The sequence below is a fragment of the Hemicordylus capensis genome, chromosome 3 (genome assembly GCF_027244095.1).
Source record: "Hemicordylus capensis ecotype Gifberg chromosome 3, rHemCap1.1.pri, whole genome shotgun sequence".
In the NCBI taxonomy this organism is placed as follows: Eukaryota; Metazoa; Chordata; class Lepidosauria; order Squamata; family Cordylidae; genus Hemicordylus; species Hemicordylus capensis.
Genome location: NC_069659.1, coordinates 354,819,819 through 354,843,868, shown reverse-complemented (window position 1 = coordinate 354,843,868; position 24,050 = coordinate 354,819,819). Strand labels below are relative to the sequence as shown.

At 50.3% G+C, this 24,050-nt stretch overlaps 1 protein-coding gene across 2 annotated transcripts; it reads left to right on the top strand.

Moving 5' to 3' along the window:
- Positions 1-1,491: 1,491 nt before the first annotated feature.
- On the top strand, positions 1,492-22,917 carry ZDHHC19 (zinc finger DHHC-type palmitoyltransferase 19). Of its 2 annotated transcripts, XM_053307263.1 has the most exons (10): positions 1,492-1,766; positions 2,190-2,294; positions 6,974-7,095; positions 9,052-9,179; positions 11,679-11,851; positions 13,229-13,334; positions 15,756-15,865; positions 18,050-18,308; positions 19,827-19,887; positions 22,705-22,917. In XM_053307263.1, the coding sequence occupies exons 1-10, from the start codon at positions 1,513-1,515 to the stop codon at positions 22,833-22,835; spliced, it is 1,449 nt and encodes a 482-aa protein (XP_053163238.1). In that variant the 5' UTR covers positions 1,492-1,512; the 3' UTR covers positions 22,836-22,917. The 2 variants fall into 2 exon arrangements, with proteins under 2 accessions (XP_053163238.1, XP_053163239.1); XM_053307264.1 differs by lacking the exon at positions 2,190-2,294 and having other exon boundaries at positions 1,496-1,766.
- Positions 22,918-24,050: the final 1,133 nt, after the last annotated feature.

Genomic DNA, 24,050 nt, shown 5'->3' with positions numbered 1-24,050 from the left:
ACAGGGGTGGGGGACCTGAAGTGAGTTATGTATTTTCCCATTTCTGTAGCGATGATGTCAGTGCTAGACTATACTTTTAGCCAATAGGTGCTGTGTGGGTCCCCAAAAGATAGGAAACGCAAAATAAATGAAATTAATATTTTTTCCCCCAAACCAAATTAAATTAGGAGGGTGCAAGCATCCAGGTTTAACAGAACTTTTCTTCAGGCCACATTTTGCAGTCTCCATGGATGAACTGCTTCCTATAACTGTCCGTGGTTTCCAGTTCCTAGTCTTTTCTCTCCCTCTCCTCCTTTTAAACATTCCATCAGGATGCTCACCTTTCCTGCAATTATGACTGTTCATGTCTGAAACTGTAGACCCAACCAGAAAATGCAAAAAAACCCACCCCCAAAAAACAAGACCCACATGGACAGACACACACACCTTCCACATTGCAGGCCGTGGGAATTTTTTTTATAACGGTGCCCCCTGCTGGTGAGAGTTGGAGATGTTGGCCTTGAACAGGGGCCCAGGGGAACAGGGATCACTTGGTGATCTTAGGCCAGTCTCTCGGCTTCCTATATCGCAAGGTTGTTGTGCAAATAAAAAGGGGGAAAGAAGACACATCCACTGCCCTGAGCTCCTTGGGGGAAGAATAAACATGTAAGTAAATACAAGGGGGAGAGATTAAATAATAAGGGTGAGGGAAAGTCAGTAAATGCCCCTTCTGTTAAAAATAATGGATTCAGAAATGATAAGCTGTTTCTGGCCTTTGCCCAGTGGGGTGGAGGTGATGGAAGATGGACTCCAAGAACATCTGGGGACCGAAGGCTGGGAACCCTGGCCTAAATAATACACATGTAGCGTGTATATTTTTGTATATGTGTAACATGTAGGACTTTAAAGTATCTTTCATGTCTTCTCTCTGAATATTGTACATTGCTATATATATATTTTTTTAAGTTTAAGACTGGTGCAGCGGGGAAATGACTTGACTAAGAAGCAGAAGGTTGCCGGTTCGAATCCCCACTGGTGTGTTTCCCAGACGATGGGAAACACCTCTGTTGGGCAGCAGCGATGGAGGAAGGTGCTGAAAGGCATCATCTCATACTGCGCAGGAGATGGCCACGGTCAACCTCTCCTGTATTCTGCCAAAGACAACCACAGGGCTCTGTGGGCACCAGGAGTCGACACCAACTCAACGGCTCCCTTGACCTAAGACTGGGCCAAGCCGATCATTTGGAGAACAGCTGACCATCCCTACTGGAGCGAGTTGGTGCCACGGGAGGCTGAAGCCGGCTCACCGAAGTCAGCCCCACATGGGAATGTCTTCCTGTGCTTCCAAAAAGAGTAACTCGCCGTATACAGAGTGCTTTACAGCGATTCATTTATCCCAAATAAGCCTGTTCTTTTGCTCCGGCGAGTACAGCTAAAGAGGAGCGGCTGCATCCAGTCAAGGGACACGCCTGAGAATTCCCAGCATCCTTTGCGCCTCTGACCCATGCGCGTCCACTTTCTCCCACGGCCGCCATGGTGACATCCCCCCCCTCCAGCCCGCTTGGCTGCACCACGCCTGCTGCCCATGTCATAGCATCACCACGGCGACCAGCTGCGTCTGGTTCCATCCAGGCCAGGCCTAGCAGTTGCTGCCCAACGGCTTTTGCTGGGTCCCCCGGAGCAATGGGGCCCACCCGCCGAGGATGCTCCTCCCTCTCTTCCAGCCTCTTTGCCTCTTTCCACTTTAGCACCCTCATGTGCCTCAGCAGCCTATTTTTCACCTTCCCGTAAGTATGGAGAGTGACTCGGCCTCTTTCCCTGGCCTTGGAGCCAAGCTGGGTCAGTTGGAGTCGGCTGCTGGGTGGCCATTTTAAATCAAGTCCTACCGTCTCACGGCCGGTCTGCACGGACAGCCGGGTCCGGAGCATTCAATAAAATGAACAAAAGCATTTCATGCAAAGAATTGCCAGCATCCTTAGCTAGGCTCAAGGATGTCTGGTGATACCCAAGTTCGGTGGTGCTGCCCAGTTGGGACCTGAGGCCAGGGCCAGGTCAGAAAGGCGGGTGGAGTCAAAAATGGGGGTGCGGGGGGGGGGAGACCAGGCAAGAGGCTGGATTTGAACTCAGGGTGGATCAAGAAACTGGGAGCTGGCGTGAGGAGCAGCTCCCAAAGTAAAGCTGTGGCCCCAGCAAATGCTGGGTTTATACAGGAACTGGAGTCCAGCCTCCTCCTGGAGCGGATGGGTGTGGATCCAAGGCAAGCGCCGCCCTTCCTCCCAAGTAGGCCCATTGGGAGTGAGGCCCCAGGCCGCCAGGTGGGTGCTTCCACTGATGAAACTTGACTTTGGCGCCATGTCACCTCTGCTCCTGGGGTTTGGGGGATGGTGTTGGAGGCTCTTCTGGGGGCGAATCGGGGCCAGCTGGGAGACCGCACTGGATCCCACACTGTTCCCAGGTTTTCCAAAGGGGTTTCAGTGGGAGAGCCCAGTTCCAGCTGTTCTGGGTGAGGGTTCCTGGGACATCCTCTTCAGTGCGGGGGGGGGGGGTCCCAGCTGGGGCTTGCTCCTCCTTCTCACCTGCTGGGGAGACTTCATCAGGTCTGACATTGTTTCGGCAGTTGCTGTGATTTTTTCACAGGTGTTGCAAAAAGGGATCAGACATGCTGTTGCAAAACAACAGACATGCGGCAACTTCCTTCCTTTTCGTTTCTAATGTGACCCCACAGCCCTGTCTACAAGGATTAGAGCTGGTGGCAAACCAAAACGCAAAAGACCTACAGGGCCCAGTGCTGGGTCTTCTCATCTGGGTTTTCTCATCTTTTTCAAACCCGCCAAGAGAGCAGACATTGTCCCCCTATTGCTCTGGAGGGCAGAACTAACACGAATGGGCTGAAGCTACAAGGAAGCCGATTTCAGCTGGACATGAGGAGGGATTTCCTCATTGTAAGAGTTGTTCAGCAGCGGGGCAGTCTGTCTTGTACAGCAGTGAGCCTCCCTAGCTGGAGGTTCACAAATAATCAGGGCAGAGATCTGTCAGGAGTGCTGTAGCAGGTTCCTGTTCCGAGGAGAGGGTTGGACTAGAAGACCCCCAAGCTCTCTTCGAACTCTAGGATGCTCAGAGCCTTAACATTTGCACTTGCAGCATTGGTGGGAATTGTGCTGGCGGTTTGTAGTGCAATTCTATGTGCGTTGACTCAAAAATAAAAGCCCAGGTAAGCATACAGGTAGGGATGTGCGAACCAGCTCGAACTCGAGCCAGCTGCCATCAAACTGCTCCGGTTTGGCTCGAGGTCAAGCTGAACACCCCCAGCCAGCTCAGGGGTTCTGAAGTCAGGCGGTTATTTTTAGACACTCACCATCTCTGGAGGGGTGCTGCTGTGGCTGTGGGGGGGGGGGGCTGTCTCCAGAGGTCCCCTTCCCCCACTGGCCTCCCCCTGGTCTAAAATGGCCCAATTTGGGCCATTTCCAGCCCTCTCTGAACTGGCAGTGGCCATTTAGGAGGCTGCTGCACATGGCACATTTGCACATTTGAGACCAGGGGGGAGGCCAGCAGTGGGAGGGGGAATTGCCAGAAGACCCCTCCCCCACGGCTGTGGCAGCACACCCCCCACAGGCGGTGAGTGTTTTTTTAATTATTATTTTGACTTTAGAATTCCGGAACTGGCTCAAATTCGAGTCGAGCTGGGGAGTCAGTTTGTGGTGTGCAAAACCAAAACTTCCCGGTTCCGTTCAAGTCCGGTCGTTTGGACTTGAACTGAACCGAGCAAACCGGTTTTGTGGAAACCCCTACATACAGGATTGCAGTCTGTTTCTGTATTCTGATATTTTAATTATTTTGCTGTAAATCATCTTCCTCTTATGGACAGAATTGTAAGAAATTAATAATAAATAAATACATTTAAAAATTAAATAAAAGTGCTCGAGGATCAGTCAAAACCAGATAACCCATGAAAATCCTCTTTCCAGTCCAGAGATTTCTTAAAATACTAGAAACTGAGCTTACAGCTCTGAATGGAACAGATGCAATTAACATCTGGGCTGTTCTATTTCCAGCTTCCTACAACTAAGTGGTTTCATGCTGATTTAAATGAGCTCTGCCGATTAAACTACACTCACAACAGAGTTCAGAACTAATCATCCAAATGGTTGGGGACCAAACTAGGTACCTTGAACTAAACATCTCATTAAGAAAGGCATTTGAATGCAGAAGAATAAATTCTTTCCTCTGCACCATTTTCCAGTCAAAAACTGTGTCCCCTCAGAAATCACAATATGTTTCCAAAGCGAGTACACGCAGGGCCTGCTTTCTTCCATCCTGTAAGGAAACTAGCAGGGCCTTTTCCATAGTGGCCTCAGAGTTTTGGAACTCTTTAGGGTTAGGGTTTTGAGTAGGCTGCATGTTTCAAGTGTTTCGAATCTGAGCACCATTTTCTGGCCTCTGTGCATGCGTGGCAGCCATTTGCGTGGTCAGCACAACCATACAAATGACTGCCGTGCGTGCTCAGAGGCCAGAAGAGCGCCATTTTGGAGTCCAAAATGGTGTTGGGAATATTTTGATTGCTCCAAACCTGTTCCGTTGGAACAACCAGCTCAACCAGTTGTTCCGACAGAACATTCTGGGTGTTGGCATTCTGTTCCAAGCTCAGGGTGGAACGAAATTTTGTTTTGTGCATATCCCGACTCTTTACCAAGAGAGATTTATATAGCCCTCTCCCTGCTAACTTTCCAAAATCAGGCTCAGGGGGTTTTTTGGTTGACTTTTGAACATTGACTGGCTTATCGACAGAGCAAGGATGCCGCCAGTGCAGCGACAGGGCAGCCTAACGGTGCTTCTTAACTGCAGCAGGTGATGATTTTTTACACTGAAACAGACTCATGTTCCCACCGACAACACCTGCTGAGTCCACAGAGGGCGGGGTGCTGGAATTTGAACCTGAGCCTTTCCTTTCCTCGCCTTTGCATTACCATCCTGCTCTTCCTGCAAGGAGCTCAGGACAGTGCACATGGCTCTCCCCCCCTCCCGCCGAGCCAGGGGGGCGCCCAAGGAGGCCCACCAGCTGCCTCTCTTTCTTGGCAGCTCCTCTCTCTCTCCCCCCCCCACCCACCCCAGAGTTAATGACAGCCCCACTGCCTGCAAGCTGAGAGGCTGCTGAGGCTGCTGAGGCTCCTTGGGAGCCCCCCCCCGGCTTGTTAGGATGAGCCCCTCCTGCAGTTTGCCCTCAAAACAACCCTGTGAAGTAGGCTTATATGGGAGATAGTCACTGACCCAAGGACACCCAGTGAACTTTATGGCCAAGCAGAGATTTTGCACTTTCTTTGTTCTGGGGTCATGCTGAATATGAATCATCTGCGCTTTCCAGATGACACACTAATCTCATCTGCGCTTTCCAGATTACACACTACAACCGTTTATTTTATTTATTTATTTAAAGTATTTATACCCTGCCACTTCAGTATACTACTGCTTGGGGCGGTTCACAACATCATAAAAAGATAAAGATAAAAGTAAAATAAATATAAAAAAGATAAAGATAAAAAAGATAAAGGTAGACCAAGATGAATAAAGTTAACCAAATTTAAGTTAAGTTAAAAGACCAAGCTAAAACCACATTTAAAATTACCATTTTTTAAAAAGTTTCAAATTAAAAGCTACTTTAAAAGCTAAAAACTGAGAACATATCACTATGTATCTGCTAAGTGTGCTGCCATATTACCTGTGTTGTGACACCACAGTGCCTGCGCTGACGGCAAAGTGCCGTTCACATATCTGATGCCTTCTTTCAGGTTTTATCTTTGCATTTTAGTGCTACAACGTTGTATGTGCCCTGTAAAAAATATAGCTGTATTTTACCATTTTAGGAGGGCTGTCCCACTGTTTCCGTGGTGTAATGTGGAGGCTTCATCCAGCAATTTGACCTTTCAATATCTTAATCTCCTCTCAGCTTTTGAAACAATCCGTGTCTCTCTAACAGGGGTTCCCAGATGTTGTTCACTACAACTCCCAGATTCCCCAGCTGCAATGGCCTTTGGCTGGGGATTATGGGAGTTGTAGTCAACAACATCTGGGGATTCCTGTTAGAGGGAACACTGGTGCTCTTGTGCAAAGCTGCAATGGTGCATCAGTGCAATTTCCTTTCCTCTCCCTTCTCTGTTAATGTTAAACCCATTTTGCTTATATTTCTTTCTGTTTTTTCTTTCCTCTTTCAGCCTCCACTGGTGAGGTTTTTTTTTTTTAAAGGTCAGCCATGGCAAGGAATAGTTACGTTTGCGCAAGCTAGAAAAGACTGCTGGTGGTTTTGGTCAAAGCCACTAGGTAGGTAGGTAGGTAGATCATGTCATCATTCCCCACCTTTTCTGCGACCCAACTGGCCCAAAATGGAGAGCACATCTTAAAATCAATATGAATGGTCCCTGCCTGGGAAAACATGTTGTTATGAGTGGCAATACCAGAGACCACGAACAATGCAACAAACGGCTTCCACCCTTTATTTACATATTGAATACGATCCTGCCAAGCCGAAGCATTTTACACCACCTCCCACTACTATAGTAGAGCATGCAGTCCAGAAGCCACCCTGGAAAGCCCAACCAGGCTTGTGGATTACCACTCCCAGGCAGGGAAGCCTTTGCAAATCCGAAGAGCACAGCTTCAGTGGGGTTGCTTTTCAGTGTGATCTTATTACCATGTTGACCATCAGAGAAATACGAAAGCGCAAACATATAATAATTCATAAAATAACAGAGGATATAACTTACAGGCTGCTGGCCAGGAGGTAAGTAATAGAATCATAGAAAGTTAAGAGTGGGGAGGAACCTTGGAGGTCATCTAGTCTAACATCTGCACAGCGCAGGAAACTGCCACACCATCCCCAACAGATGGCTATCCAGCAGGCTATGGATTTATTTATTTTTTAAAGATTAGTCACTTTAGGGAGATATTTGCAAAGCCGAAGTCAAAGCTGGGCTCCTCTGGCCTCCTCTCCCTCCTGTTCCAGCTGCAGCTGGCTCGCCCTCCACGTCTCCTGGGCCTTTCCCATAGTCTGCGGCCTTTTCTTCATCCCAACCATTATCTATTTCCTGCTCACCAGTTTTACAGACACCGGGATTCTCCGCAAAGGTAAGTGGGGGGCTGCCTCCCCGTTGAACCAGCAAATGCAACCCCCGAACCCTTGGGCTGTGGATGCTAGAAGCAGGTTTAGGTATGGCCACCCTCAGCCACGGCTTGGCCCTGGCAACTAGGGGCGGTCCTTTCAGGAGGCACAGAGAGGCTGTTGGGGGGTTGTAATTTTTATCCCCCGGATAATTAGCAGAGCACTAAAGAAGCCACCCACTCCAGTTACAGAGTAGAATGCAGAGCTTAGTTGTTGCTGCTATTTAGAGAAGACACATGGAGATTCTTGTAGAACGAAATACTAGGTATTTATTGGTGAAGTACACTTTGGATAGGAAAGACCTAACCCTAATCTATAGAACTACATAAGGAGGCGGTTCCCACGATCAGTGGGAGCCGCCTGGGGAGGCTTAGCCCGCTCTCCCCGCACACAAGCAGGCAGTCTACTCCAGGTGGCCAAAGTGGCCCCCCACATGACTGCCGGTTCCGTTATGGAGCCGGTGGGAGCTGGGAGGATCAGGGGCCGCACGGCCCCCGGAAGCTCCAGCATGCCCTGAATGAGCGCGCAGGGCATGCTGGAGAGACCCCCGAGCCAGGAGGCTGCTTTTAAGCCTCCCGGTCAGGGGTCTACTCGTGAGTCGCCACAGCAACACACAATTCACAAAACTGGGTTTGCGGAGCACTCGCTCTGCAAACCTGGTTTTAGGGCAGGGGTAGTTTAGTGGGTTACCTGCTGAAGAAGCACTGGGCTCTACCAGGCTTGCAGCCGAGCCCGGTGGTTCTCACGATGGGAGAGAATGGGGCTAGCCTCTGCTTTTCTCCCATCGTGTGAATAGCCTCAACGAATAGGGAGGGAGGGAGGGAGGGAGGGAGGTTTCCATCTGCTCTCTAAGAGGAAAGGAAGGGATTCTGACTCAGCACAGGAAATACCTGTAGAGTCCTATCAGGGGTCATAGAGGAGAGACCGGCAGAACAGCTAGGGAGGAGACCCTGACTCACTGCCTCTACTCCCAATGCCCCTCGTGGTCATTAGGACAGGTGGTGCAAAAGGTCGAGGCACTGCAACCCCAACAGAGGCAGCAACCGCAGGCGGAGGATGACTGGGCTGGGGCGGCAAGGTGTGCCCCCTCCCCACTACCACTGGAGCAGCTGTTGGGGTCCCTTCCGATTCTTGGCCAAGGCAGCAAGACACACAAGGAGAGGAGGGGAGGGTGCAGTGGCCGCCTTCCCTCCAAGCCACTTTCAAAGCTTGCAAGGGTGGCTTTTGAAAGGACTGCCTGCCTGCCCTGCGTGGGACGCCTCGCCTTCAGTGCCCCAATACCTTGGGCCGCCCCTGCTGACAACTCTTGGTGGGCCCCATGCTGCTGGCTGGCCATAATGTGAGGCAAGTGTTCAATATGTCGTGCAATCCAACGCCATGCTAGGCGTACGGAACAAAGGCTCCATATGGCCACACAATGTAAGATAATACAGCTGGCCTGCTGTAATGCAAGGGTTCTCAACCGTGGGCCCCCAGATGTTGTTGGACTACAGCTTCCATCATCCCCAAGCACAATGGCCTTTGGGATGATGGGAGTTGTAATCCAACAAGCCCACGGTTGAGGACCCCTGCTTTAATGCAAGAAGTATCCCACACACTCTCTCTATGAGGAAAGGGGAGCTGGTCTTGAGGCAGCGAGCATGAATGGCTCCCTTTGCTAAGCAGGGTCTGCCTTGGTTTGTATTTGGATGAGTGACTACATGTGAGTGCTGCATGATATTCCCCTTATGGAAGCGCATCTAGGTCCCAAGTTCAATCCCTGGCAGCATCTCCAGGTAGGGCTGGGAGAGACTCCTGCCTGAAACCTTGGAGAGCCACTGCCAGTCAGTGTAGACAATCCTGAGCTAGAGGGACCAATGGCCTGACTCAGGATATGGCAGCTCCTTATGTTCCTGGGTTCACGTGCTCCCTTTCCCCACCAGGCATCGAAGAAGAGATGATGAACCAAGAAGTCACCATGAAACATCTCCATCCGCACTGGTGCAATACGTGCCAGCTGTACTGCTTGCCACGCACCTTCCACTGCTCCTGGTGCAACACCTGCGTGGAGGTAATGTATGACAACATGGACAGGCATGGCAACAAGGACATACCTGTTAGAGGTTGTTGATTTTTACCTACAATAGGTAAAACAGCAGAGCACTAAGGAATGAGCACACACACTCCAGTGACAGAGTAGGTAGCAGAGGATGGTTTGGATATTGCAGCTATTTAAAGAAAACACATGCCCGCCCCCCTCACTGAAGCTCAGCTCATGAAGTCAAGAAATCGGAAATGAGGCATCTCCAGGTCTGAACACTCACATCAGTTTGGGAGGGTATATACAACTGAAGGAAGTCCGGGCGGGTGCGCAGCTGGTGGAGTCAGTCATGTGACTTGCCACTGGGGGGGCCTCCCAGGGCAGTGGGCCCCCAGACAACTGTCTCCCCTTGCCCTATTATAGCTACACCCCTGTAGCTGAGTCAGAGGGTAGCTGCAGTGATGGGCCAAGTCCAATCCCTCAATTCCACGGATGGACATGTCGGGGTGTGCACAAACTGTTCATTGCCAACCAGTTCTCCTCCAACCGGGCTGGTTTGGCGGCTCGATTGCAATCGAACCAAAGCAAGCCCGGTTCGGGTGAACTGGTTCGGCAGCAAACGGGTGGCCGGGCAGGAGCAGTGAGAGAGAGGTGGGGAGGTTCTTAGGGCTGCTGCCACACCCCCACCCCGCCCAGGATGCCTTGTTTAGGCCGTGGCGCTGCTCTGGCCACTGCAGATGCATGGAGGCCATTTGCGTGGCCTCCGCACATCCGTGGACACAATTTGCATGGCCACACCAATGGCCTCCGCACATCCGTGGCGGCCAGAACTGCACTGCCGCTGGCTGAGCAGGCAGCTTCCTAAACAAGTCATTGCAAGCACTTGGGGCGGGGTGTGTGTGTGTGTAGTGGCAGTGCCAGGAGCTGTGCCGGCTGCACAGATAAGACTCTTACTTCCTTTCTAGCCACTCCCACCATTTAGCATTCCCAGGACCTTTGCCCCTTTATTTGTCAAGGGGAATCCTCACCGGATTCCCCTTTACAAGTATTAGCGGCTTGAACTGCCAAACCGGTTCAGTTAAAGCGGCCGGCCAATCAGTTCGACCAAACCGGTTTGGCAGCACGTGTTTCGGCTCAAATTCAATTTGAATTCGAACCAAACCACACTTTTGGGTTCATGCACACCCTTTCTATGTGAGCTTGCAGATAAAGGAGGATGTATGTGTTGATGACTAGTCTTCATGGACTAGTCGTGTTCATGCTGCTAACCACTCACTACATGGATGGGATGCTGTTAAAATTCTGGAGCCTGCACATGCTGAAGTCAATCAAAAATCAAATTATTAAAACAGATTCTTCAACCTGCTTAGAGATTGAAGCTCCCTTGTTTCCAATTCCACTGCACTTTATGAAGCTACACAATACTTGGTATTTAATAAAGCCTTCCTGGGGTTTCAAGCAAACTCTTTTAAATCTCTAAAAATGCTGCTACTGAAAAGGCGATGTTGAGAAAATACCTGCCAGCATATCTTTCCCACACACTTTTAAAACGTAAAGTTGTTAATCACTGGAATAGTCGCCTTCTTTCATGTGCAAATTAAGCTGACCAGAGATCAGTCTTGGGCCTTAAAGCAAGAGGAATCAGAACTTTAGCCTCTTTTAGAGATCCACTGGAGGGGATTTTCTTCTCTTAGCGATTCTCTCAGGCTTTAGGGACGAATATTTGGGGGGAATTCTCATAGAATATTCTTTTCCAAATCTACCTGCTTTGCCTCAGAGCTCATTCACACATGCTTTGCTGTCACTTGATAAGTGTGTGCCACCATGTAGCAAATTGTGTGTGTGTGTGTGTGTGTGTGTGTGTGTGTGTGTGTGTGTGTGTGTGATCTCACTCCAGCAGAATTTGCACCCCGTACAACACAATTCTTTCCCAGTGAAGTCCATGCACACAGCCAACTGTGCTTCATCAGGTCTGGGCCCAAGCAAGTCAGAAGTCTTCCAAAATTGTACTGGGTGCCATCTTGACCTGAAATTAGAACACTGGGGCATTTTTTATACAGGGCTTTCCTCTCAGAATGGAGCAGGGGTGTAGCTAGGGGAGGGGGGGCCTGTGTCCGCCCCTCTCCTCAGCGGTCCTTCTTCGGAGTGAGGGAGATCATGAAGAAAATAGGGAGGGGTGGAGCTGCGGGGCCCTCAGGAGCTGGGGGCCCAGGTTCTTTGAACCCATCCGCTCAATTATAGCTACAACCCTGGAATGGAGGGTGCATGTTCACATATCGGCCAGATTTACCCCGAAGTCCCTGCGAGCTATCAGGGAGCACTTCACACATCATTTGGGTTTTTCGTTGCACGTAGAATGTCGCCCAATTTATATCCAAGGTTTATTAAAAATCCACTTGTTGCGTTGATTTTGGGGGGCAGCTTGGAACTCACGGTAAAGCTTAGCAGAGGTCAAGCCTGCTGTGTGTGAAGAAATGCCCCAGACTTTATCCTGAGAACCCAGTTCTAACTCTCTGGCACCTCCTGCAGGAATTCGACCATCACTGCATGTGGCTTAATAACTGCATTGGCTGCCACAACCTCCGGTTCTTCTTCCTCTTTGTGGTTTTCCTGAGCGGTTACGACTTAGCGGTGCTGGTTTCCTGCCTCGCCTACATAGCGCTCAACTCCAAGCAGGACTTCAGCGTGGAGAAGATCTGCACGTATCCTTCACTGCCCGTCTCCAAAACAGGGACCCCCAACCTTGGGTGCTGGTGGCTGGGGATGATGAGAGTTGTAGTCCAGTAAGCTTGGGAACCCCGACGTAGAATATACAGTAGCAACTCTCTTCCTTGCGGGCGGGTAGACGTGCCCCATTGCAAAGCATGCATGCTCCTTTCCCCCCTTCTCCCGCCTCCTCTATCTCCAGATGGGCTTCAGGGCACAGAGCCTACTAGGGCTGTCTGAAGGGACTGGTGTGTGTGTGCGTGGGGGGGGGGTCACCCAGAGCCCCATGTGTATAGGGGCCCCACACTGCAGCACAGCTACAGAGACTCTTCTTCTTCTCCATCCTGGACTTCGCAAAAGCCGGAGAAAGCCCTGGTCCCTACTACTCACCCTCCGTTAGGTTCCAGGCTGGGATGCCTCTGGCATACACTTAATACAGGCAACCGTTCCTTCCTGAAGAACATCCGGGCCCACACTGAGAGAGGGAGGCCAAGCCCAGCCACGCTGGCCTGCAGGGCAAGCGGAAGCAAGCTCTTGCAAGGTGCAGGCACCCCAGAGCCGGATGTTGCTGTTGCGAGACCTGCTTCCTTGACATGCATGCTTGGAAAGCATAAGTGGAGGAGGCCAAGAGCAGTTCAGACACTCCCACAAGACGGACACTTAGCACACGCATTCAAAGCACTTCACATGCATTACCTTGTTCTAAGAGAGGGGTGGCCTACCTGGGTTCCAGCTGCCCCCTGCGCTCTTTCTGCCTCTTCCGAACTGAGCCATGCTGGTTTTCATAGACCTGTATTTACCCAAATCGAAGATGGCTCTGCATTTAAAACAAACCCCTTAAAAAGCAGAGGTTAGATCTAGGTTGCACCTGCATTTACTCAAACTCTCTCCCGGTTTTTAGGATCAAAAAACTTGGAAAAACCTAGTCCTGGTTGGATTCAGGTAAATACAGCACACACACCTGTCTCCTCCTTGCAGCTGGTGTACATGAGAAATGCCTTCTACCAGCCCAGATGGCTTTTACATTTAAACACACGTAGAGATTCCACATCTGTCAGGAAATCAGCTCTTATCTTTGCTCCTATCAGCCAGCCATGCTCACTCAGCTATCAGAGTAACAAAGAAGTCGCCAGCCAGCTGCTGTAACAGCATGTTATGCTTGCTACAGCCCCCAATTTACCTTCCTTGTATCCCCAAATCCCTGAACTGGCGGAGTGAGCAGGCACCCACAGACACAGCGCAGTCCACACTTAGGCTTCCAGTACCTCTCCACTTGAACAATTCATGTCTTCAGAGGGCTCGCTACCTGGGATCTCCTGGGTGCCGTCTGGCTCTCTTTCCTCCATTGCTCCCCTTAACTCTCTCCCTCCCAGAGTGCTGGTGACGATCCCCACCGCGTTTTATCTGGTGCCTCTGCTCATCCTTCTCTGCACCCAGATTGGCTACATCTTTGCACCTCGGCACAGGTGCAAGTGTCAGGTAGCAGCCAGAGACATGCGGACCCTGAGGGGTGTTAGAGATTGTCGATTTTTGCCCTCAATAGGTAAAACAGCAGAGCACTAAGGAATGAGCAAACACACTCCAGTGACAGAGTAGGTAGCAGAGGATGGTTTGGTTATTGCAACTATTTAGAAAAAACACATGGAGATCCTTGTATGACTAAACACTAAATATTTATTGGTTAAATACACTTAGATAGGAAAGACCTATATCTGATCTAAAGGACTACATAGTGGATAGGTAAGGAGGGAGAGAGAGAGAGAGAGACGTTCCCATCTGCTCTCTAGGAGGAAAGGAAGGATTGTGACTCAGCCCAGGAAGTGCTGCAGAGTCAGTTCAGGGGTCATAGAGCAGGGACAGATAGGGAGACCCCGACTCACTGTCTCTCCTCCCAATGCCCCTCGTGGTCATTAGGACAGTTGGTGCAAAAGGGCGATGCCCTGGAACTCCATCTCCAACACAAGTGTCAGGTAGCAGCCAGAGACATACGGACCCTATGGGGCATATGGGAAGCAAGGGGGAACGTGGTGCAGCTGCAAAGGCCACATGTTCTGGGCTGGCAGAGGGTGAATTCCTCATGTGTCTGTCGGAGGAACTCCAAGTTCCACCACGTATCACCCCGAGCCCCACAGTTTCCCCCCTGGCCGGAATGGTCCGACAGGTGCTCTAACATTTTCTCTGTAGATCGTGAGACCCTGAGATGGTGTTATCCATCACTGCCCAAGCCTGATGCCTCTGGAATGCTCTCTGTAGTTTGAGGCGAGGTCCCCAAGTCGGTACCGTGGCCTTTCATGAGGGGAGGGGAGAGAGTCACCCCAGGGGGCAGATTACTGGGGCACCAGCAGAGCAGCTCTTCAGGACCAGCCAGACCCTGGCCAGTTTTGTAAGGAGAGCCTCCTCTCCTGTCTCCTCACACTCCACACAAAGCTTGCGAGAACTTCTCGGGCATGAGATGTGTACTGGGGGGTGGGTGGCTCTTTACAGGTGAGGGGGTTGTACTTACCCCTCCCGCCGCTTTCCCCCCTCCGGCGCTCCATTTCTCGGTGCAAATTTCGGGGCGGCAGCGTTCCTCCATTCCACCCCTGCCCCCTTGTTGACTGCTAAAAGCGGAAGTAACTTCTGCGCATGCACCCGCCGCTGACGCACCCTGCACACGTCACACATCACACAGAAGTTACTTCCGCTTTTACCAGTCAACAAGGGGGCAGGGGCGGCAGGGAGGAACGCTGCTGCCCCAAAATTTGCACTAAGAAATGGAGCACCGGAGGGGGGAAAGCGGCGGGAGGGGTAAGTACAACCTCCCCACCCTTAAAGAGCCACACAACCCCAGCGTTGAACTGCCGGATCGGGCCACTTGTGAACCGGTTCGCAGGCCTCTAACATGGCCTGCGGACCGGTTCGTGCACATCCCTTCTCGCCGAGAAGGCAAGAAGAGGAGGGTGCTGCTGGCCACCTTCCCTCCTCCTCGCCCCCGACCACACCACTTCCCAAGCTTGCCAGGGTTGGTTTTGAAATGGGGCCGGCCCCCACCAGGAGTGTGGGGCACGTAAGCATTTAGCACCTCTTTGCCTCCGGCACCGCCACACCGTGGGCTTCCCCTGCCTGCAAGGCATGCTGGTGGCACTAGCCTTATTCTGTCCTCCCAGTCTCCACAGAGCCCACAACACCCACCCTCTCTCTGCATAGGGAAACATAGCCATCCCTGCATCAGGGGGGCTGGCAGGATCAGACCGGCATGCAGTCAGTGGGCACCAACCAGCAGCCTCCTGGCAGGGGGAGGCAAGAAGCCGGCAGAGCAGCTGCTTAGGCTAGGGCAGGGCTCAACCTCAGGTCCCTAGATAGTGCTGGAATACAACTCCCATCATCCCCAGTCGAAATGACCAGAGGCCTTTGTGGCTGGGGGTGATGGGAGTTGTAGTCCAGCACCATCCAGCGGGGCTGAGGACACACACTTGAAGCAACCATTCTTTGAAGCCGGCCCGGTCTCCCTTGGGCCCCCAGGCCCAGCTCTGTTTCTCCCCCACACCACTTCCAGCTACCCCCTTCCCCCGTTTTATGCAAAACTCTGCCAACAGAGCATGAGAAACTCACCTCTGAAATCAGGGGAACGATGAGTGGAAGCAAATATTATCTGGTACATCCACCGGGTTTTAAAAAAGCGACATGGTGTGACTCCAAGATTCACTCTGTGAGTTTTGCGACTCGGGCTTTCCTCCGACGCTCCACCCAACTTCTCCCCGTCCCTTGGTAACAAACGTCCCTTGCAGTGACCTCAGGCATCAGGAAATCAGTGAGGAGGACTCGGAGGGCACATTTCTCCACCCACCCACCGGAAGGCGCCCTGTTGGCGCTCCCTGCCCATCACTTCCCGTCTCTACCCTCCGCTGTCTCTTCCCACAGGCTCACGCCGCGCATGGTGGGAGGAGGCCCTGCAGGCGGCAGCAGCAGCAGCAGCAGCAGCGCTGGGCCTGGAACTGGTCTTCAGCTGCCGGCAACCAGCCAGGATCACAGTGCGTGTCACGGAGCCGTTGCTGAGCAAGCCTCCTGCGGACATTCTCATCACACTTCACCTGTCACTCCGTTTTGCTTTTAGAAAAAAACTCAGTGAATAAATTGTATGAGTAGAATCCATTCTAGTTCAAGGGTTTAAAACGTGCACATGGGCACCGGAGTCCGCTGGGACTCTAAGGAGCAGTAGCTGCTCGTCCCACTGAGGCAGTGTGGGGCTCCAGGCGAGGCCCAGCTGCCTTTGGTTACGGGCAGCCTCTCTCCCCCATCCTGCCCTGCCCCAGCATTAACAAGAGCCACGCTGCCTGCAGGCTGGTCATTCATCAGGTAGCACAGTGCCAGCCAGCACAGCTCTACCTGACAGACAGGCAGCCTGCAGGCAGCTTGGCTCTGCAGTGGGGCCAGTGGCGTGGTGCTGCAGGGGCGCAGTCCTGGTACTTTCCCCTCCAGGGTCTCAGCAGGGACACACAGTCCCTCCCTTTCTGAATGGATATAATATTTCTGCGCTTGCTGTTCTGTCAGTTTGTTACACCGATGAATGTTTCCAGTGGATTTTATTGCCATTCTTCCTGTCTTCTGTTACAAGGAGTACCCTCCAGCCTTTCTGGCCGACAAACAATCCAGACTGCTATAAGATTCAAGCTCCGTAGGATTAGGAAGCTCTCCTTGGCTGAGGTTGTGACAGAAAATGCTCCCCACCCAAGTATCGCCTCTCTCTAAGAGGGGTGCGTGGCCATGGAGGTGGGCAGGGCTGTCATGGAGAATGCCTGCACTGCACCTCTGGGCAGCAGAGGGGGGCCTCGGTAATTTTGGAGCCTGGACCTAAAGGCCCTTGGAGGACCCCCCACCCCATGCAAGAGAAGCATCATTTTTTTAACACATAGGGCACAAACCAACCCACCCAGAACAGAGGGTTTCGGGGGCCCCAGGGGGTGTGGAGGCCCTGGACTTTGGCCCCAAAGTCTGGGGGGGAAAGCGCCTCTGCTGGGCAGGATGGGATGGGGAAGAGAGGCTGCCAGTAGCCACAGGCAGCTGTGCCTCCTTTGCCCCCCCCCATTCATTAGGACGAGCCACTACTGCTAAAGAAGGGGGGGAACAGACCCTCTTTGTTTCGTGAGGGTGAATATCTCAGCAGCTGCCATCTTAAAAGAAGCATGGCTTACGGTGAGCAGAGAAGGGAGAAAGCCTCCTCTGAGGGCAGCACCACTTGTTCCTTGTACGACAGGGCCTTTCCCATTGTGGCCCCTTGGCTTTGGGATGCCCTCCCACAGGCACTTCAGCAGGCTCCCTCTCTTGGGATATTTTAAAGAACCTCCTCTTCAGAGAGACCTTTCAGACTGGCTCTCTGTACTAGTCTGATATTTGGGTTTTAAACTTGGTTTTAATTGGGACACCAGTTTCTGGCCCTGTTTTTATATTGTTTTTCTGCCTGCTTATTTTTATGTGGTTTTGTCGTGATTTGTTGTTGTGAGCTGCCCTGAGAAGCATTGTGTTGGAAGTGCTGGATATAAATATTTTAAATAGCAGGCGAGGCCTGTTGTTGACCATGTAGCCAGGAAGTATGGTTTCATTTTGTCCAAACAAACTCTTCAAAATATATAATAGATAAATAAAAATAATCATTAAATGCATCCCATTCCCCACTTCCCCACCCCAAGGGTTGATTCTTTTATGATTCTTTTATCATATATGCCAGCTGCAGGTGATTTGAAATTGAGTATAAAAGACCAGGAGGAAGGAGGAGATTGTTTACACCTTTCTTGCTCAAAGGTGATGCTTTTCTCCCTGAGAAGTAAAACGTATTGCACCTTGTATCTTTTCCCCCCATGAGTGGAAGAGCAGCTGGTGATGGGTAGAGCAATTTTGACTGGACAAGACAATCTAGTTGGCAAGAAATGTGCTAAGAATGTGCATTGGAAGAAGCCCAACAGGAAGTTATTTACAGTCTCAGAAGGGAGGAAGGGAATGGGCCAGATGTCCTTTCCAAAGATGGGGTTCCAGCACCTAGACGCCACTGTGAAGAAGGGTCTCTCCCACCAATCTAATGGCAAATAGCAATGGGAACAGGATACAGATCAGCACCCCCTTCAAAGATTTCACTGGGCAGCCAGAATCATGGGGGAACAAGGGGTTGACCTCAACATTAATCAAATTTAATTAACACTTCCCTATTCTGTTCTTTGCAGGTACAGGTTGAGATCAGCGAGGCCAATAGCAAAAGTGTCCATTCTGAAAGGCAGGAGGACCACCGAGCACTGCCATGCCCCCCACATGTACAGCTTCAGCATGGCAGCTCCAGGCTCTGTCCCACATGGCTGCCCCCATGACATGCCCAGGGAGCAGAAGGTGGTCAAGGCCTGGCGTCACATCCTGTCTGCCGTGGGGAACCTCCTGCATAGAAGGGGGCCTGGGCAGGGTGTGTCAGCAGAACCAGCTGCCAAGGAGGTGAACAGAACTTGAGATGGTGCCCAAAGGGGGAGTTTTCCAGACAGCAGTAAACTGCAGGATGTTCAAAGCTTTTGCACAAGTGCCAAGTGAGATCTCACTCACTGTACATGTGCTGCTTCAGGCTTTTGTGCTACCGTTTAGCATGAAAGCCTGTACACATACCAAGCAGGGTCCTTGCGTGATTTTCACAGTACCCACTTGCTGGCCAGCTCTTACATTCTGAGAAGAAACCACTCTTTTCCCTAGACACCACCAAAGTAGTAATGAAGAAGGGTGGGTTTTTTCTGTGAATGCAGGAGCTGGCCAGCAGGTGGAAGTGTGAAAATTGCACATGGACCCTGCTTGATAAGTGTATAGAGAATAAGCTTACACTAGGAAGTTGAGCAAGGTCTCCAATAACTCCCTGGGACTTACTTTTGAAGAATAGCTTTAAACACTGGAGCTGCTTAGCTTAGAAAGAAGACTTTCGGGGGATACCCATAAAGTTCAGAAAAGAATGGTTGGGCAAGACTGGATAGTGGGGAAATGACTCAGTTTCAAATTTTCAAAGACTCAAAGATATTATCATCACTCTATCAGCAGTTTTCAAAGTACAGGTTACAACCCAGTACTAGGTCATGGGACACTAAGCTCTGAGATCCTTGCTAATTAAAAATTTTCTTGATCTCTTAAATGCATTAGTTAAATATTCAAGTAGCATAATTTCCCGTACTAGGATTTTACAAAAATCCTTATGAGAATAAACTGTTATTTTGGGTTGTGGGGGTACTGAACAATACGCTTCAACTGGGTTTCAAAGAAAGAAGTTTGAGAACCACTGATCTATGTAACACCATCTGTGCACATGATGCTTTATAGAGCAACATGTGCAAAAGACAGGTCCCTGCTTCAAACTAAATAGCAAAGGAAAACAATCATGTAGAAGGGGGAGAGAGAAAAGGCAAACAAAACACAGAGCAAGGGGAGAAAGCAAGATGCAAGGGGAACAAGGGAGCCACTGAAACTGAGAGACAGCAGCTGTGTTTCACTGGCAGCTCCGCTGGTAGCGTGTCTGTTTTGCATGCAGAAGGTCCCAGGGTCTCAGGGTCTCTCCCCGGCATTTCCAGTTAAAAGATCTTGGCACCAAGGCTGGAAATAAGCACTGCAGCAGGCTTGTTACTCCTTCTCTAGTGGTTGTTACAAATTGAGGGAGTCCACTGCAAGATCAGCTTGCATTGGAGGGGCTGCCAAGTGTATGCTGCCACTTCTTCTTGGGCAAGGTATATGGTAAAGTGTGCCGTCGAGTCAGTGTCGACTCCTGGCGCCCACAGAGCCCTGTGGTTGTCTCTGGTAGAATGCAGGAGGGGTTTATCATTGCCTCCTCCCACGCAGTGTGAGATGATGCCTTTCAGCATCTTCCTATATATTGCTGCTGCCCAATATAGTCCCAGCGGGGATTCAAACCAGCGACCTTCTGCTTGTTAGTCAAGCATTTCTCCACTGCTCCACTCAAGGGCCCAATGCTTTTTCCTGCAGGTTAGCAAGACAAAAACCATCTGGCAGCTGAACTCCAATGCCAGAAGCATGGAAATCCCAAGTAAGTCCATTTGTATTAAGTTTATTTAATTTAAATGCTACACACCCTGTCTTTCTGTCTGAAAAACAGTGCTCAAAGCAGCTTACAACATCCATTAAAAAAAAACATCAACCCAACAGTTAAAAAACCATTTAGAAGGAGACTACAGATAAACAGAAATCAAAACCAGAGAGCTGACATTTTAAAAATATCAGGCTGACAGGTGAAATACTTACCAGAAGAGGAAAGGCTTCCCATGTGGGTGAAAAACTGGGGATTGGGGAAGAGATAAACCTTCCTAGGAACCTCAATGCAGTATCAGAAAAGGCCACTTAATGCATCTTGGCCAACCATATCCCAAATACGGTCAGGATGCAATGGAGAGGCCTCCGTGGTTCTCAAGGGACAGGCAGACGAGAGGAGATTGTCCTTTAGACCAGGCCATTGTGGCAGGGAATGATGGGAGTTGTAGTCTGGTAATTTCTGGGGACCCAAGGTTGGGAACCCTTGTTTTAGACATCCTGGCCCTAAGCCGCTTAGGACTTTCAATTGGACCCAGAATGAAGCCAGGCAGCATGAGTTAGGTGGATAAGTGCTCTAAAATCTAACGTGAAGGGAGGGAGAATGAGAATGAGAATGAGAGGTCTCATTAAAAGAGGACTCTAGGGCTCTTCTAGACCGGGGTTTATTCCAGCTTCAACACAAATTCTGCTGGGAGATGTAATGAGTCCTTCACAAAACATTCAGGTATGTCACATAGGTTCTTCACACTATCTGTTGACAATCCTTGAGAAAGCCAGGTCTTTTTCAAGCTACAATAAAAGTAGTGTTGAAAAAGAACCACTTTTTCATAGATTGGCCACCAGATGGCACTAAGAATTTAGTGACATAGTGAACATAGGTTGTGGGGCTCACTGCGTCGTCTCCCATCAGAATTTGCACTGAAGTTGGAATAAATCGCCCTCTGGAAGAGCCCATGGATTGCCATAATTTGGGAATATTCCGTATGAGAAACTCCCAGAGGGGAGTGAATGGTCAATGTTTTCTCCTGCAGTTGTGGCTTGGCTCACTTCTTTGAATTATCTGGAGCTATTGAAATGGCAGCCACCTTTTCTGCTGTGAATCTTCGCAGAGTGTCACAGTGGAAAATTCAGAGAGCTAGTGTAGTGCAGGGGCTGAAGCTGCAGGCCTAAACATATTTATTAAGGCTGTGCACGTTCAGAAAATTCGGATTCGACCCGATTCAAATTTGAAAATATTGGGTTTGGATTCTACGGGCTCTGGAGGTATTGAATATCAGATCAGATTCTGAATTCGTATCCGAATTCCAAACTAAATTCAGATTTCCCCCCATAGTAGTCAATGGGAAAAATTTAAAAATCACCACTTAGACCTAGAGCCTTGAAACTTGCTTGAAACTTACTTGGGGGAAGGGGGTCAGGGGCCCCTGTATTAGATTTGAATAGAATTGGTCAATCCCCTGATTTTTTGGTGATTTTTTGAAATCTTTGTAAAAATGGCTAAAAATGGTGAAATCTGGCTTGTTTCAAGCCAGAACTTTACAGAAACCACTGAAACTGAAGAACCTCCTTGGACCATCATTCTGCCAGCATGTGGCGGAATCTGCCCTTTGCCTTCATGAAAAGGTGTAACAGCATGCTCCTCACCCCTATTCTTGTATATTTCTGGAATGGATAGGCATATAGTTATGAAATCTGGCACACATTGGCAGGACTCTGTGTAATTTTTTCCCCCAAAGCTATGGGTCAACCTCCTGATTTTGGGTGACTTTTTGGAATTTTTTCTAATGGTCCTGAGGAGGGTATCAGATCCAGAACTTTTTGTAAAGGTCTGGCTTAAAACAAGCCGGTTTTAGCCCCCTTTCCTATTTTTAGTTTCATCCTCCCCCCCCCCCCAAAAAAAACCAAATCAGAGGAGTTATCCATAGCCTTGAAAAAAATAACACAGAGTCCCACCAATGTGGACTTCATGTGTGCCAGATTTCATAACTGTAACTTCCAGAAAGATAAGGGAGGGGAGCAAAAGGGACACGGTGTTACCCTTTTTCATGAAGGCCAAGTGCAGATTCCTCCACGGGCTGGTAAAATAATGGTCCAAGGAGGTTATTTGGTTTCAGCGGTTTCTGTAAAGTTTTGGCTTGAAACAAGCCAGATTTCACCATTTTAAGCCATTTTTTACAAAACATTCAAGAATTCACCAAAAATCAGGGGACTGACCAATTATCTTCAAATTCAACAGGGGGCCCTGACCTCCTTTCTAACATGTGCAGGGAATTGAAAGGCCAGGGGTGTGCAAGCCGGCTCGGTTTGAGCCAAGCTCCACTTTGATACGGCTTGGCTCAACAGTTGCATGAAAATGGCTTCTGCGCATGTGTGGAGGTCACTAAAATGGCCTCCACACATGCGCAGAGGCCTGAACTGAAGGCTACCCTGGGGGATGCTGGCGGGGGTGGAGGGGAGCCACACACACACACACACACACCCGTGGCTGCTGCCAGTGATAGTACTTGTAAGAACTAACTGACTCCCCTCCCCACTGCCCCTTTACTGGTAAAGGGGAATCCTCATCGGATTCTCCAAACTGTTTCGAGCCAGTCTGGCAGTCGAAGTGGACCAGACCCAGTTCGGCCGGAACCCAAACCAAAGTGGGCCAGGTCAGTTCAAGTCTGGTTCAGATTTGAACTGAACCGGCAAAACCAGTTTTGTACACACCCCGATAGCACACAATGCTGGCATAAAACAAGTGCATGGTAATGCCAATATCAGGACTCTGGGCAGTGCCGGTCCATCAGCAGCCCTGCTTTCTCCCTGCTCCCAGTGCCAGACATGCTGGACTCCTTGGAGCTGCTGGATGAAGACCTCAACACGCACTGGAAAGGCGAGATCCACATCAACCGGCGAGCCCTTGCGTCACCCACCGCCACACTCCTCTCCGTCTCCGATATCTGAAGGGGATCTCGGAGGCCCCCCTTCATCCCAGCGGCCGTGATTTTGTAATGGGAAAACTGGATAAACACATTTCTAAAGTCAGGGTTTCCCTTCCGTGTGCAGTTCTTGCCTCAGGCCGGGTTTGGTGTGTTGCATTGAACCGGAGAGCTAAGGTGAGACTGGCTTACGGATCGGTAAAAGGGATGCAGCCTTTGGAGTGACACAAGAGTCTGCAACACAAGCCTGCCTGCGAGAGACGTCAGGGTGTTCAGTTCTGGCACTCTTCTGTGGTGACACGCAGTCAAGAAGGGATGGTGTATCTGAGAATTAAAACAAAGCATGATGTTGTCTTATACAGAGGGCAAAAAGTGAAGGAGGAGGCAAGTTCACTTCTGCTCTCAGACAAGGGTGGATTTGGGCTGAGAGAGTGGATCTGGATCCACGGGGCACCTTGTGGTACGACGGGGCACCTGGACCCCAGATAGCACCTTGAAATTGCTTCACTACATATAGGGAAAAACAGGGTGCCGTTTGCATAGCCACAGCCCGTTTCAGATCTTATCTTGACAACATTTCAGGCTTAACACTCATGAAATAGTAGCTGGTTTCCTGAGTTTTGAGAACAGTTTGCAGGTTTTCTGGGATTACTCAGAAGTAAATGATTTAGTTCAGTGGGCTTCCTCCTAGGTAAGAGTGCATAGGATTGCACTCTGTAAACGTGTGGCTCCTGCGGGTGTGTGTGTTTGTGTGTGTTGTCAATTGCTAGTTTTTCTTTCTGCCCTTGCGCAAATTCACTGGGAGGGGAGGGAAAGCCGTCAGTCACACACACCCCTCTTCTCCCTCAGGGAAGTGCCCTGTGAGCAGATCCAGGGCGGGGGTTGCTGCCTCCTCTCCTCCTCCCTCTCTCTGCCCTCAAAGCCTCAGCAAGGGAGGAAGTGGTGCAAAATCCGAAGCTGTTAACTCTAATGGGCTTCACAAGGTTAGGGCTAGCTGTCGGAATTTGCCCCACTTCCCCCCGCGCAGGCTAGGAAGCACCTCGGAAGCCCTCTTGCACAAGCGGCCCTGGAATGAGCAGTTGCTGGGCAAGGATGCCTTGGTGCTCTCGGTCGTTTCAGTGAGGCTTGAAAGAAATTGAGGCAGGGAGAGCGCAAACAGTCAAGCTCTCAAAGAAAAGGCCTTTATTGGTTTATGGCCCTGCAATCTTCACTTCCTCCCCACTGGAGAATGCAACTGGTT